General features: G+C 26.5%; 1 protein-coding gene across 1 annotated transcript in view; it reads left to right on the top strand.

Moving 5' to 3' along the window:
- Positions 1–16451, top strand: part of LOC129962500 (26S proteasome regulatory subunit 10B) — a 35129-nt gene that overhangs the window by 6101 nt on the left and 12577 nt on the right. The window contains exons 2-8 of the mRNA XM_056076245.1: positions 4861–4940; positions 5824–5863; positions 8019–8139; positions 12664–12778; positions 13428–13577; positions 14179–14302; positions 15198–15259. Coding sequence (XP_055932220.1) covers positions 4861–4940; positions 5824–5863; positions 8019–8139; positions 12664–12778; positions 13428–13577; positions 14179–14302; positions 15198–15259 — 692 coding nt within the window. The remainder of the gene's footprint in view (positions 1–4860; positions 4941–5823; positions 5864–8018; positions 8140–12663; positions 12779–13427; positions 13578–14178; positions 14303–15197; positions 15260–16451) is intronic.

Raw genomic sequence — 16451 nt, 5'->3', positions numbered from 1 at the left:
ACTTTCACTCTTACTCTTTTCAAAGTTGGAATCCGAAATTTCTATATCCACAGTATTTGGATTCTTCTGTTCTTTATTTTTTTGGTATAATACATCTATTACTCTTAATTGAATTTCATGTGCATAGCACAACTGCTGATTTGCACCAATCCACTTTCCAACTTTTTTCATAATTGTTGCTCCATCAGTCGTTATGGATACAATATTTTCTTTCAGGGATAATGCATGTTTCGTAATTTAGATTTAAGCAATTAATTATGCCATTAATTTGCTAATTAATTTCGCCCGTTATGGAGACATAAAAACAAAAACGTATACTATTTTTCAATGTTCGTGATACCTGAACATATAGTGGAGCAATTTTAAAAATTTCTTGTAAATACCGAAAAACCGGTATTTAAACTTGTGAATACCGGTATTACAAAATTGTACAAATGGTTCAAAATACTGGTATTCGGTATCCCGGTATACCGGTATTGCAATCCCTAATTACAATATTCTTATTCAAATTTTTTGTATACTGGTATTGCAATCCCTAATTACAATATTCTTATTCAATCATGTTTTTCAAATTTTTTGAAGTAGTTATTCAAAAATTCTCTTTCATTGTTTTTTTAAAGAATTTGTTGAATATTTTTATTGGCTTATACATGAAAATTCAAGTTTTGCTATTAATTCATTGATTTAAATAATTTAAAATAAATTAATTCTTTGCAGAAAATAGAGGACAGCCCTGCAAGTTTTGTTATTGTTAAGTTGCTAGCTTGGACCAGTTCTGGAGGGTACACAAGCCCAGTGATGTTAGGAGTTTTGTTTGTGCTCATCAAATATTCTGCAAGCTATCGGGAAATAGTTGTTAGAATCCACTACCCCCACATTGGTAGCAAATGATTCCTAGCCAGTTTAGGAAAGGGCATCTTTTATGGGTTATAATGATCGGCTTTGTAAATGTACAAATATAATTTCTTTTTTCCTGGATAAATTAACTGTTTACACTCAGAAGTATCTCTCAATCACCATTCAAGACAATGTATCATTTTGGTATTTTATTTATTTATTTTTCAATTTTGATTGTTAAAAATACGGAATGGTAAAAAGATGTAAATTAATTTTATGAGGAAATTCAACTTAAAATCTGTGATTAAAACTATTGTATTAGGTGAACAAATTTGAATCGAATTACTTTTCCAAGTGCAAAGGGTTAAAGAAAATGATGTGTTTCACTTAAAAAAAGAAAAAAAAAAAAAAAATGTCAATCAGTGACATATTCTTTCTGTTTTTTTGTTTGATTTTGAAGTGAAGAATATAAATCTGTAGAACCTTAATTTTGAAGCTTTCTTCCACAGCTTTAAAATTGCATTAAATTTAACATTTCCATAAAAAAAAGATATTGCCTGATTACCAGATATTGTTAATAATATTGTGTAATTTCTTAAGGGTAGTGTGAAATGGGCCAGAGCATTTGATTTGTTATTCTGTCAAGTCTTAGAGATCTGGTTGTTTTCCGGAGGGGGGCGGGAAAAGACTGCAAAAGTTCTCTGATGGGGAATTCTGTGTTTATTAATCAATCTTTTCCTTAAGTTCAGTGGGATATCTTTTAAGATAGGAGAGCTTCTGAATTTATACCAAAGGCATTGGCCAAGCAAAGGGGTGTTAATGAAGCTTTCCGATTATTTTTTGTGCATCTTATTGAAGATTCTCTCTAGCAAGAAGGGATCAGATAATTCAGAAGTTCATTTTTGGTTATCCTGCTGTGTCAAATAGCTTGTCCTATGATAGGGTTTTAAGATGTATAATTAGCTTTCTTTCTATCTTTCTTTTCTTTTCTTTTTTTCTTTTTTTTTTGTGTAGTTTAGCTGCTGTATATATGGCCATTCTCCAATGTCGGTTTAGTCTTGATAGCTTTGCAGTGTGAAGAAATCTGTTTTGTTTCAAGAGATTTGATCTGAACATTCCAATAATATCCACAGCCAAAATCTTTTGTTACATATTTTGCTTTATAGTGTTCATTTTCTCCTGGTTGCATTTTGTTTCTAAGAATGTGCTAAATTCTTAGAAATAAAAATTCATTAATTCTGTGGATCTGGTTCATCATTTCCATTAAAAATTTTTTTTTCAATTTTATCCCAATGCATTCACAGACAGACAGAAGTCTGTTTTGTTTTCCTTGATTGAATTGTAGTTTAACTGGAAAATGAATGATTTCTGACATATTATTTGAGATTGTCCATTTTGTTTTGTGAATGGATATGGTGAACACATTATAAAGTCCAGCAATGATAGATTGCATCCCTGTTTGAAGTGTGTTGGTGCATAGGTATTTAGGCTGTCAAAATCCAATCCAGGATCATGTTCCTCTGATGCTTAAGAATTTGATGATGAGTATTAAAATCTCCTATAATAACAAAGAACAGTGAAGTAGACTTGTAGAGATTTTCCAGAGTTAATAGCTTTTAAGGAGCATATAATTGTTTATGAAGTGGATCTGATTTCTATAATTATTCACTGTGCTTGACTTAGACATCAGATGGAGTGAACTGATAATGATGGAAAAATCTTTATTAATATACTGAATAGGAGACCTCTATAATGGGAGTTGTGCCTGTCTGTTCTGTATCAAATTTTGTTGTGGAGAGTAACTTACAGGTTCAGGAAGGCTTCTTGAATAACACTAATATCTGCTTTCAAAATACTTACTTTTACTAGAGTTGTTTATGAAGTCTACTGAAATTCCATTGGATTAACTGTACCATGATAGCAGAGGAAGGCAGGGGAGGACTTAAGTCAGTTTTGGCATCTGAAGAAACAAAAGTTGTCTCATCAAATAATTTTTAGTACTGTTTGCTGGAGTTGTCAAAAGAATTGTGAGCAAGAAAATGATTTGTTGTAACCATGAAATTTTTTTCCTTGAAGGTACCCCTTGCCCCTTAAAATTTTTAAATAATCTCGAAAAGAGGTATGGTAATAACTCTTTTAAGTTGGCTGACTCTTCTGAGTTCTATAAGGTCCAATGTTTAGAGATCCATTTTGATTAGAAGTATTCATTGACAAAGTGGTCTAAGCTTTGACATTTATGATCTTCTTCATCAGAGTCATTTTTGAAGTTTCATTAATTTTTAAAAGAATTATTTTGGAAATGATTAAAACCAAAGCATTTATGATGAACTTTGGAATTTTCTTGCTATTTTTATGTTCTAAAAGTGCATCTAAATATTGTTTGCCAATGAATTCAAAAACTCCAAATTTTTGCACATGCGTTAGAATAGGTTTAATTTGTTGAAACAGATGTGAGAGGAAAGATTATAGGAGGAGATGTTTACATTTAAAAATAAAGTAAACACAGAATATTTGTGGACTGAATTAAAATAAAATAATACATTCAGAAACAACACAATTCTCTCATACACATGAAAAAAAAAATTGAACAAAAAAGTATTTTAAAGGGTGGAAATCAAAGTCAAAGAATGATGAAGAATTTCGTAAATGCAATAGAAGCGAGATAGAATTGTCAAAAAGTGGTTGTGCTGGGATACTGAAACAAATAGCAGTTTAATTTTGTCTTTGTAAAATGGCTACAAATTTCTTGATAAACATAACTGGATTTGGTTTGTGAGAGTTCATTTTGAAAAATCTGACTATTTTAAATGCTGGAATATATTCTTTTTTGAATTCTACAAAGTTTATGCTTAAGGCCTAGAAAGGTAGTATCAGCATTTTTAACAATATTCTTTGATAGCATTTTTAACAATATTCTTTGATAGCATTTTTACATTGATTCTGTATCAAATTGAAACATAATCAATATACACTAAATTGAAGAGGACCTATTATTGAAGAATGGCTTGTTGCAATGGTGAATTATTTACATCTGGCAATAAAAAAATTCTCTCTCTGAGGTAGATTGTGAAATGTTATTTTTAATGCTGTAAAAATGATTTATTATTATTTTTAGTTTTGTAATAACTAGGCAATCACCTGTTTCAGTGTCAATAACAATTTTTATCTATTTAACTCATTGCGAAATGGTGGTTTTGCTCTTATCTTGAAACATACTTTATAAATGTATTGTTTCCACGAGGCTTTTATTGGTCTCTCATCTTGCTCTCTAACATCCGAATGATTATCTTTAATCACAACAAAAGTGACATTTCATGTGAGTGGAAAATATTACCAATTCACAGTAGTTATCAATATAAAAAACAAATGAAAACTAGCAAGGGGATATTCCTCCAGATGTAGCGGAGTCACAACATATATATCACAATTTCATGTATTAAAAATCACAAACATGGCTAATTTTGTAAATGATTTTTGCTATGTTTTTCAGATGTATTTAAAGGGTTTTTTTTTTCTTCTCTAATCCAGTCAGTGAAGAAATATGACTTTGGGGTAGGCAATGGGAGCGAGTTGGGGTAGTAACCCACAGTTACTTTTATATAATTCCCATTGCATTGTTTACTTCAAACTTTTTAATTTCATTATTCTTACTTTCTTTTTTAGTGTTCCTTCATTTTCTATTATTTATCATGACTTCTTTGTCTATAGTTTACCAGACAATACCATTATCTTAAATAATTATACATGAAAAGTTTTATTTTTGTATTTCATTTTTTAAGCTTTATATTTTTGGATGTAATTTTACTAACATTCATCAAGTCAGAGCAATACTGTGCAAATTCTTCTATTGTGTTATAAAAAATGTTACTGTACAGTTATTGCTAAAAAATTATTAATGAAAAATTGAAATAAAAAGACTGCATTTTATATTGTAAAAAAATGACTATGATAATTATCTTGGTTTTTAATCTTTTAGATTGTTTCTTTAAATTATCTTTTTTATATATCTGCCTTTTTTTGCAGTGAGAGAACAACTTAAGGAATTTAATAAATTGTATGAAAAATCAGAAAATGACTTGAAAGCCTTACAGAGTGTTGGGCAGGTATGTTATATATAAAGTATGCTTATTACTTTTAGTAGTATTCTGCATCATTTTTTGTTATTGTTATAATTAAAATGAATTTAGATGTTAGTTATCATGTCACAGTATTTTAATATAATTTAAAGGCTATCTGTAAAATATTTCTAACACTTATATTTTTTCCCCTTCAGTTTTATGCATAAATGTTGTGAATATAATTTTTATGTATAACTAGCCACCTTTAGTGACTACTTTTAGTTTTATTGTTTGCTGAGAATATTAGTTGTGATTAATTTCAATTAAATCTCATATATAATATTTATATTCATGATTCCTTCAACAGAAGAACTTTTAAATCTCAAATTCTGTTAGACATTAGAACCGTATTATTTTAATAGTTCTAAATTTGTTTGATTTATTGTGTAAATTATCTTTCCTAATTTGTTATATAAAAATTAATTTTTCCTGATCATTAATTGTTTTACTTAATTATCTAATTAATAAATTAATCTGCTGTCAAGTCTCATGACATCATAGTGCATCTAAAAATGTAACTGTCTGTTTCATCTATCTTTAAACTTTAGCAGTACTGCATTTTCGCTTTCTTACTCCTATAGATATTAAATGCAGTCTTTCTTCCTTTATTTTCAGTAATAAAAAATTGGAGGATTAAATATTTTATCTTAATGAAATAGAGTAAATTTGATTCACTGAAAAAAGAAATATACATTGTTAAAAATTTGTGCAAAAAAAATGTCCATAAAAAATTATCAAATTCAAATTCGATCATACATCAAATATAATTTTATTCATATAAAGCTTTTTTTAATTAAAAAAAAGCCAGTCTTAAATAGAATTTGATTATTTGATTTTTTTTTTCTTTACTCATATTGTATTTTCTTAGATTGTGGGAGAAGTTTTGAAGCAGTTAACTGAAGAAAAATGTAAGTTGTACTTATGTATTTATTGTACTTGTTAGTTTATTGTACTAATATACAGTCAAAACAATTATGTTTTAAAAACTAGCATGAAATATAATGAAATACCCATGTGTATAAAAGAAAGCTTTTAATTTTTGAATGCAAGCAATAAATTTACATTTGAATACAATAAATTTACATTATAATACCTGATAATACCCCCCTCCCAAATAATACCTGAAAGTAATATAAAAGGATCTGCTGTTCTGTTTGAATTTAACCCTCTGAACTCCTTTGGTCTTCGAAATTTAATTCTTTTGAAATTCAAGATGGTTGAAAATAAAGACAATAGAAGATAAATATTTCCTTCCTCCCTTTTGCAATCAAGTGTTCATTTATATCATAGAGGTTCTTGCATCATCATGTTTCTAACATCCAAATTATTGTTGAATAATGAGCGGTCATGTGCAAATTATGATTACACTTTACCATTTCTAAAAATTTAATTTTTTACTGTTGTATATGATTATAACATCATTGGAAAAAAGACATATTTCATGCAGAAACATATAACTTTAAAATGGTACTTGCATGCTCATTAAAATTAAAAATCATTACTGTATCATAAAATTTAATTCAAAATTTAAATCATTTCATTTAGAAGTTTTTGTTTATTCATTATAAGAATAATTTATCTAGATAACGCACTGTAAACACTTAATATATTATTAAAATTTAAAGAAATTTTTAATTTATTTAAACTTGAACAAATTTATTTCCCAAATAGTTGTTTAGGTTTATTTATTACTATATAATGAGAAAAGTATATTATAGTTAGTAGTATTTAAAGAGTTCCTAAGTTGAAACTTATTAAGATATATGTAGATACATAAAAAATAAATTACCAATACCTAATTACCATTCAATTTATTAAGCATAGTAAATAAATTATTAAATTTTAAATATAAATTACCATAAAAAAATAAGTTATTAAGTAGAAGCCAAAATTTATTAAAATTTTCAGAATTTAAAATTACAGAACAGCACAAGATGCAACATAGGACAGAGAATGTGTACCTGGACAAAATATTCTTTTCCTAGATAACATTTACAAATATTGTACGCACATTGCCCAATATAATCCTATCAAAATGTCTCATTTCCCTTTCAAAATGCAGCCCAAAAATGTTGCTACTTGCAAACAGTATCACCACTTTTTTAATGGCGAGTGAAGAAAATTAAAATTCTATTTTAATTTTATTGTTTTAAGATGTTTTTTGTAACAAGGATGTTAAAAGAATATTGTTTTGATCTCCTTATAGAATTAAATAATATAAAATTTTGGAATTACCAACTCTACTTATCTAACAAATATTCAAATGAGCATTGTGTTAAAACTGATTATTTTTAATTGATAAATGTTTATTATGTCAGTATTGAAAAACTGTAAAATAGCAGATAATTATATTTTACAATCTTTAATTTGTAAGAGCTAGAATGATTTCTTTGTCTTATTTTATTTATGAAATGTGAATGAATAATTGCATAATTAAATAATTTTACTTAATTATGTAACGATTTATGAACCTGCTTACTGTACAAACTTTAGTGCTTTAAATTGGACATGCCTGTGATTTATTCTAAATATTTTAATTAAAAAAAATTTGCTCTGTTGTACTATAGATGAACATGTTTTGAATATTTAGGAGGATACATATAAACTACATATAATAGACAATTTTATCAGACTAATATTCAACTAAATGTTTTCATGACAAATAGATATCTGTAAAAAAATTTGAAACCCTATTTACTCACAATATCATGGAGATTTATCATTATATACTTGTTTCATTCTGATTACCAAATTGTTTGATGCAATAAGAAAAAGGATTTTGATTATTACTACTGTATGTTCCTTTCAAATTTTCATGTTAATTGTAAATAATGGTCCCTTTTAATTGTAGATTAATGAACCAATATATAAACTTTTATGTAACATAAATTTTGAATAAATAAAGTAGCAATTAAAATCTTCTTACAAAAAAAGGGGGGGAAAAAGGAAAATATATCATCATAGAAATATTTGAAAAGATTTGTTATGTTTGTTTTCTGCATTTTATTTAATATAGCAATTGAAATAATGCTAAATGTATTTGTACATGTATTGTCTCTATAGTTATTGTGAAGGCTACTAATGGCCCCCGATATGTTGTTGGATGTCGAAGGCAGTTGGACAAGAGCAAATTGAAATCTGGTACTCGGGTAGCTCTTGATATGACCACTTTAACCATTATGAGGTATAAACTTTTATTATATTTCTAAAGAATTTGGCACTTTTGACTCAAGTGCTGCTCCTTTTTTTAATATTAATTATTCATTGCGAGTTCTATAAAAGTTAGAATTTTGAATCATATTATTGATTGAAGGTAAGTGCATTCAGATGTTATAATGAATATTAAATTTATATTTATTTAATACATTTGAAAATCAATATAAAAATGCAAAATTGGCGGTGCCAAAGTATGCGAAAAGTGTGCCAAATATTTGACCTTGAAGACCGGTTCTAGCCAAAGTGGAATTCATTATGTCAATCTTTTGAGTTTATTCATTCGTTTTATTTACAAAATACTTAGCAGGTAAGCACTTCTAACTTGAGAATAATTTTAAATGCATGCTAATAAAAAAGCAATTTCTGTAATTTGTGATATTTGATAAATTTAGTTATTTTAAAGTCAAAATTGATGGGGGAACTCTTTCCCAATGCAGAGCGTCACATTTTCTGCCTTTTTCAGTATTGCCAAGTTAGGTGGAATAGAGTATAATATATATATATATATATATATATATATATATATATATATATATATATATATATATATATATATATATATATATAAATATAAACAATTCTGCTAGATCTGGTACTTTTAAAAGAAATGAAAAGCATTTTTTTTTTTTTTCAAAATTTTATTTTTTAGTTTGCAGATTCTGCTATTTTTATAAAGATTTTTGGATTTTTGTTTTCTCTCTTTTTGTAACTCTTACAGACTTTTTTTTTTTTTTTTCTTTTCCCTTCTTTTGTTTCCCATTGAAATTTCTCCATACATATAAAGGTTATCCTGATTGATTGAGCAACATACAGCACAAACCATTGAAGTTAGGGACATAATTTGGCAGAAAGTTACCTCTTAAGTATTAGTCTTAATGAGAATGGGTTTTTAGAATTGTAATTAGAAGTTTTATTACAAAATAAAAACAGAATTTTTTGACATATTTCTGCCACAGCATTAAAGCTTATTATTTATCGAACAAAAATTTTCACAATATTCTAAAAGTTTAAAAGAGTGACTTTTCAGTAATGCTTATTTTGCTTAAAGGAATGCATTTTATTAAATTTTAATATTTTCTTATTGTAATGAAATTTAAAATATTGTCATTGCTTCATCGAATAGTTATATTAAATATGTTAATATTATGATAAAAAAATGCTTTTTTTGCTTTAATTTAAAATTCAAAACTTTAAAGCAGTTCACTGAATAAGATTTTCCCTGTATTGAATATTGTTAAATTTTAAAACATTCTTATGCTAGTTTCAAAAATGCTTTTTAATAAATGCATTAACTGTCATTTTCTATTTTTATTTTACTTCTAAATACAGATTATGGCGTCTTTTTAATTACTTGAATTTGTCCTGTTACTTATGAAAACTTATGAGAATCATTTTCATTTCTTCCTAAAATATATAAGCATTTTTTTTTTTTTTTTTGCATAGAGATTAAAAAACATGTTTTTATTAAATTTTTGAAATGCAAAACATTAAACAACCCCATGGTAAATTTCATAAGTAAGAATCAATAATTTTTTTATAGGCTGAACTGTTCTAAATACTATTATTTTCTGGAAAAAATTAAATTAGAACATAAGCCAATGTTTTGGCAGTTTTGCCAATCTTATGATCGTATCCATTCTGGAATGGTTTAACTTTATAAAGCTGTAAATAAAATGTTCTAAATTGCTAAATATTGTGAGTTAGCATTGGAGGAAGTTTATGCTTTCCATCCCAGCTTTGTCGGATATTTATTGCTGCATATATGAAAATCAAATAAATCAAATTCTCATGCTTCTATATCAATGTCAACATTTTCAAAAATGATGTATCCATCCAAATTAACTAGTAACTTGTTAATTTTAAGAAATGTTGGAAAAGATCCCAGATTTTTATTGTTAATCTTATGAAAGATTAATTATTTGGTGATGATAGTTTTTTTTTTTCCTTCATTTTTTTATGTTTCTGCCAAAACCCAAAATTTTTTTTTATAACAGAAGATGTGCTTCTACAGTGTGAAGAAACAAATTAAATTTTAAAATTAGTTTAAAAAATATACATTTAAATCTAAACATTATTCAATAAAAACAATACATTATTATAAATTAAAAATATCTTGTGTTTAAAAAATACGCAATTTTATGTATGTATGACATCAAAATACACTTAATTTTTTGGCTAAGGTGCTTAAAAAGTTTTAATTCTTACAACAATTTCTCACTATGCACCCTGAAACATGTCTACTAATGGGATTAAATGGTCTAAATAAATACTATTTTATATAGTTTTTGTGTCAATAAAGTTCTGATGAATTACAGTTTTTTTAATTTTTATACAGATTCTCGGTCCTCTGAGTGATATATAGTAAAATGTGCTTAAAATACTAAATTACAAGAAAGGTAAACTATTGCATTTAAAACTGAGGTAGTATGAAAATTTGTATATTGCTATCTTATAAAAATGCAGGATTTTAGACTGCTCTGTTCATTGACCATTGAAGATACTTCAATGAATGTTGAGGATGATTAGCATAAAATTATGAAATTGTTGATTGCCCAAAATAAAGATATTCAAAATTTCATAGTCAAGTAAGTGTGATTGCAGAAAATGGAAGGTTAAAAAAAAAAAAAAAAAAAAAAAAAATTAAAAGGTTTGATTGCCAAGAATCTTTTACTTTACAATTAGGAACAAAGATCTATTTAAAATTTAGACTTCATAATTTTTCAAAAGTGCATTTATTGGCTTAAACAAAACATTATTTTATTTCTTTTAAATAATTTTGATAGTAAAATTAAAAACTGAATTTTATTTTAGATCAGAGAAATTTTTATTGAATGATTCTTTTTGATTTTGCATAAATTATAGAAATATTATGTAAGGGATATAGGACTTTAGTGCTGAATGGTTCTGTTTATTGTATTCATATTTTTCATACACTTGTTTGGTTTCCACAAAAATGTTTTTGTTTTAATTGAAGTTTAATCATTTATGTTTCAAGTTAAAGTTGAAATTTGGATAGGATTTGTCATGGGGTATGTCAGAAAATCAGAAAGATACATAGTACAATGAACATTATGGTTTTGTGCTTCTATAATACAGGGTGTTCATTAATTATTGTCGGGGTTTCCGTACCTCATATCTTTCGAATAAAAAATATTACGCAAAAACCGATTACTTATTCGTAAGTTATAACTCAAAGAATTTTATTAATGATATTAAAGTGTAAAGCTTGCACAACTTGCACTTTGTAGGCATTCAGCTGAAAGCGATTATGTATTCGTAAATTACAACTCAAAGAATTTTACGTGGCAACAATGCGAAGAGATGGACCAATCCCATAGCCTCCGAGATCACCAGATATAACACTGCTGGACTTCTTTCTATGGGGGGTTGTCAAGAACGTTGTGTACAAGATCCCTGTGCCCTCTCTTGATGAATTGAAGTGCAGAATTGTTACTGTGATCCAAAATGTTACCCCACAAATGCTGGAGTACACTTGGAGGGAAATCGAATTTTGTCTCGATGTGTTATGAGCCACGAGGGGCAGCCATGTGCAAATTCATTAATCTTTTTAATATCATTAATTAAATTCTTGTGAGTTGCAATTTACAAGTACATAATCGCCTTCAGCTGAATGCTTACAAAGTGCAAATTGTGCAAGCTTTGCACTTTTATATCATAATAAAATTCTTTGAGTTGTAATTTACGAATATGTAATCGGTTTTTGCGTAATATTTTTTATTCGAAAATTATGAGGTACGGAAACCCCGACAATAATTAATGAACACCCTATAGAATAAATTATATGACTATCAAAATTTGCCGCTTAAAAGTGTTTTCTTCAACCACCTATTAGGAGACCAAATTCAATAAAATATTGGAAATTTTAGCAAACTTTTGTCCTGGTGAATCAGCTGGTTGCTGTAGACAGCCAGTTCTAAATAATAAATACAGTTATCTAAATATTTAGTTCCAATGCTAAATTTTTGATTTTTCAATTGATTATCTATTTTGTGCAATTGTTAGTTTTAAAATTCAGGTAGGATTAAATTTTAAATAAATTATTGGAAAGCGAGATTATAATTTTAATATAAATTTTTTTATAAAATAAATTTTGTTCCTTAGAATTCTTACCATGCATTTCATTTTTTTTTTTTTCAAAAATTATTGAAAAAGTTTAATAAATAAGAGTAATATTTTCCATTTTTACTATCTCTAAAATGGAGAATGTTCTATTATGTAATTTAATACATTTTTTTATGATCTTACTTTTTTTTAATTATTTAGAATTTCAAAGTAATTCTTAGTTAATTTTTTCTTTACATTGTCTATTTTTTTTCTTCCTAATTGATAGTTTGCTATTATTATTATTTTAAACCTTTTTCTTTTGTAATGTTGCTTTATATTTAGTAGTTCCAAATTTATACTCTAAGCAAAACCTTAAATCAATTTTAATTAAGGGAATATTGAATCATTATTATATTTTTCATTATAGGTATTTACCAAGAGAAGTTGATCCTCTTGTATACAATATGTCTCATGAAGATCCAGGTGACATATCTTATAACATGATTGGAGGTCTTGGCGAACAAATTCGTGAACTGCGAGAGGTAAAGAGGACACAAATAAAAATTGTTAAACATCATTGAAATCTTATATTACTCCCTAGCAAGTCATAAATTGCCCTTATTTTCTCTGTATACATATTATCTAATTACTTAGTTTTAAATTCTTAAATTTATGCTATCTTCTCTGTTACAAAATGGGTTATCTTAGTTTAATAGACATTTTTTAATCATGGATTCAGTTGTATTTTATTAAAGTAATAAATGAAATAATTAGCTTTATTTTTGTGCAAATATATTCAGAATTGTATTATTATTTTCATCTTAAGCTAATATAAAAAAAAATTGCCTGGCATATTGATTCTTATCGGTTATCTTCTTGAAGTAGATAAATTTGTCATGCAATGAAACTTCAGCAGAAATGACTGTTAATGTTACCAGTTCAGAATTCAATCAAAATTATAATGCTAAAATATAGTATAAAATTTTTTTGTTGAAGAGTTTTATTTTATTATTATTATTTGTTGTTGTTGTAATTTATATTTGAGAAAATATACTTTTATAGTGCAAATAAAAAGCCAGTACTAAAACTATGTGAAAGTTTGTTTTTAAAAATACTGCTTTTTGTCTGTATATTTATATAAGTTTCTACATATTTTTAAGCATTTAATTCTTTCAAATCTTTGTCTCCTAGGTTATTGAACTGCCCCTGTTAAATCCAGAACTCTTCCAAAGGGTTGGTATAACTCCTCCTAAAGGTTGTTTGTTGTATGGGCCACCAGGAACTGGTAAAACTTTATTGGCAAGAGCTGTAGCAAGTCAAATTGAAGCTAATTTTCTGAAGGTAAGTTCAGGTTATTAATTAAAGAAAATTATTTTTGTCTAAAAACAGCACACAAAAAATCCCATATGTTTCTTTATAGCTAAATTCATGGAAAGTATTAATATTTTGAACAGAATCAACATTGATTTTGTTGAGTGAAATAAATTTTTTTGTAGTTAAATCGATTTTGGCTGCTGTTTGAACTAAACTTTTAATTAGCAGCCAGTGGTAGTAATCCTCCCCCCCTAAACTTTCTCACATATTCTCTTGAAGATTGTTATTCCTTCCCTATGCACAAAATTGTGGTCTTTCGGTAAGACAGTAAATGCCTTGCATTGGTCTTGAATGCATAGCATTGTTGAACAATATTTTGAAGTATTGATTTTTTTTCTTTTTTGTTAATTTAACAATTTTACTGAATCTATCATATTTTGATAATTACAATACTTTTTCTATAATTAACATATGCAAAAAAAAAAAAAAAAAAAAAAAGATTTTAATTTTAGAATTCAACAGATATTCTGTATTACTTTCAGATTGAATTATCTTTATTAGTAGAGAATTGAGCTTTGGTAATTTTACATCAAAATGACTTAAATTATAAAACATTTCTTGGTTTCAGGTTGTATCCAGTGCTATTGTTGATAAATATATTGGTGAGAGTGCTCGACTTATTAGAGAAATGTTTAATTATGCTCGAGATCATCAGCCTTGTGTTATCTTCATGGATGAAATTGATGCTATAGGTATGTTTTTGTATTTGCCACATAAGATAAATGTATCCAATATTATAAAAAATAATGAGAAGCTAAAAATTTATTTTATTACAATATAAATATTCTGATATTCTCAAGGTATGATCTTAAATTCCATAGTAGTATTCTAAATTTCTTTTAAAATTAGAGAAACATTTCAATATTGTTTATATTTTACTTCATAATGTTTATATTTATGTATATCAAATATGTTTGATAAAAAATCAATGAAATTATGTGCGGTAATAAGTTCATATTAAAAAAAAAATAAAAAAAATGGGGGGAAAAAGTATGGTCTCTTTTTTGTGAATTGAAATTATATTTACAATTACTTTATGTATCAGTTTTAAAAATGTTTTTATCTATAAATGTCTAATGTAATGAGATAGTCTAGCCCCATTTATGACAGTTTGCATGTAATATATATATATATATATATTTTTTTTTTTGCATTATTTATTGATGTAAGTAAGAATATGTAAGTTATGGAATTTTGATACTCCACCTTAATTTATTTAGTTCTTTTTCCTATCTAACATGTTAAAATTTTGTTAAAAAATTAAAGAGAAATAGTCTGTGAATTATCAAATCTTGCCATACTGCTTTTCATTTTACCACCATTTCTATTTATTAAGAATAGAAATTTAAAAAAATGTAACCTTTGGAAAATATAACTTTTTCTAAGGAGAAGTAGAATGGCACATAAATATATCTAAATGTTTAATTTAAAATGAATATTTCCATTCATGATTAATAATTATTTTTGTGAATTTATTTTTCAAATTACCCAGGAAATGAAATAAATTTTAAATAATTTGTGCTTTTTGAATGCTCTAGTTTTTTTTTTTTTTTAAATTATCAATATTGGAATAAATTATTTTTTCAGGTGGGCGTAGATTTTCAGAAGGAACTTCAGCAGATCGAGAAATTCAGCGAACTTTGATGGAGGTATATATATTTATATGAAATGCACTTTCTGTGTTAAAGTAATCCAATAAATAGGAAATCATTAGATTCAAACAAGAATGACTAGGCATTATTCGTGGCATTTGAATTATGCTGAAATTTGCATAGCAGATTATTTTAATCCTTTTCAATTTTTTAAATGCAATTTCTGGGGAATATAGCTAAGCAATGAATTCTTCAAATAATATAGCTTTAAAGCTATATGTTTGAAGAACTCATTAAATATCTTTAAAATTGTATATTTAAAGAACTCATTATATAGCTATAAAGGAAATTTGTCCTTTATTTTGCTGTTAGCTTTTATTTTATTGGTAAGTTGACGGAGGAGCATGGGAAAAATGAAAATTTTGCTTAAGTCAGAAGTTAAAGTAAGTATGTATACAGAATGCACACACATACAAAAGAATAGGCATTCATTTTTTTAAACTATTGTAGTTAGATATATACTTTCAGTTGCAAAGTTTCATGAAAAAGTAATCAAATATATGAAAAAAATTTGACTTTTCTAGAAGGGGATAATACAAAAATTTAAATAAAAGATGTGGTCCCATATTGAAAAAGTGTCATTGTAAATAAAATGTTTTTTTCATCTATAAGGGTATAAAGTTTCATGCTCTTATCTGTTAAACTTCCTGTGATTATTTAAAAAAAAAAAAAAAGGATTTTGATCATTTATCCATACCTTTGGCCAGTGTTTGAGCGAGGTATTCAATAATTAAAAAAAAATAATATACATATCATGAAAGATTATTAAACGGGAAGAATTATTAAATAAAAATACGAATTGAATATTGAATTTTATTTGCAGATATTTTGTTGATTGAAGTGCTTAAAAATTCGGTCAGAATGAATATCTTCATCAACTATACAAAATTCCATTCATTTAACAACACTTAATCATATGCGATATAATTCATTACCTGTAACTTAAATGCAGAATTTCGAATTCATTGGCCAACATTGAGAGCTTGTATTGTTAAAGCCAATATATTCCTTAATATACACATAATGCGATTGAATATATCAATCGCCTTCGACATACTGTTGCACAAAATGGACCTAACTTAATAATTTTCATAAACTCACACCATCTATTTATAGAAAATTGCCTCTGATGATGAACCTCTTTTATGAAGAATAGGTTTCTGTTTCAAAAGTGATAGTTTTGAAGATT

The sequence above is a fragment of the Argiope bruennichi genome, chromosome 1 (genome assembly GCF_947563725.1).
Source record: "Argiope bruennichi chromosome 1, qqArgBrue1.1, whole genome shotgun sequence".
NCBI lineage: Eukaryota > Metazoa > Arthropoda > Arachnida > Araneae > Araneidae > Argiope > Argiope bruennichi.
The sequence above is the reverse complement of the archived record's forward strand: the minus strand, read 5'-3'. Positions and strand labels throughout refer to the sequence as shown.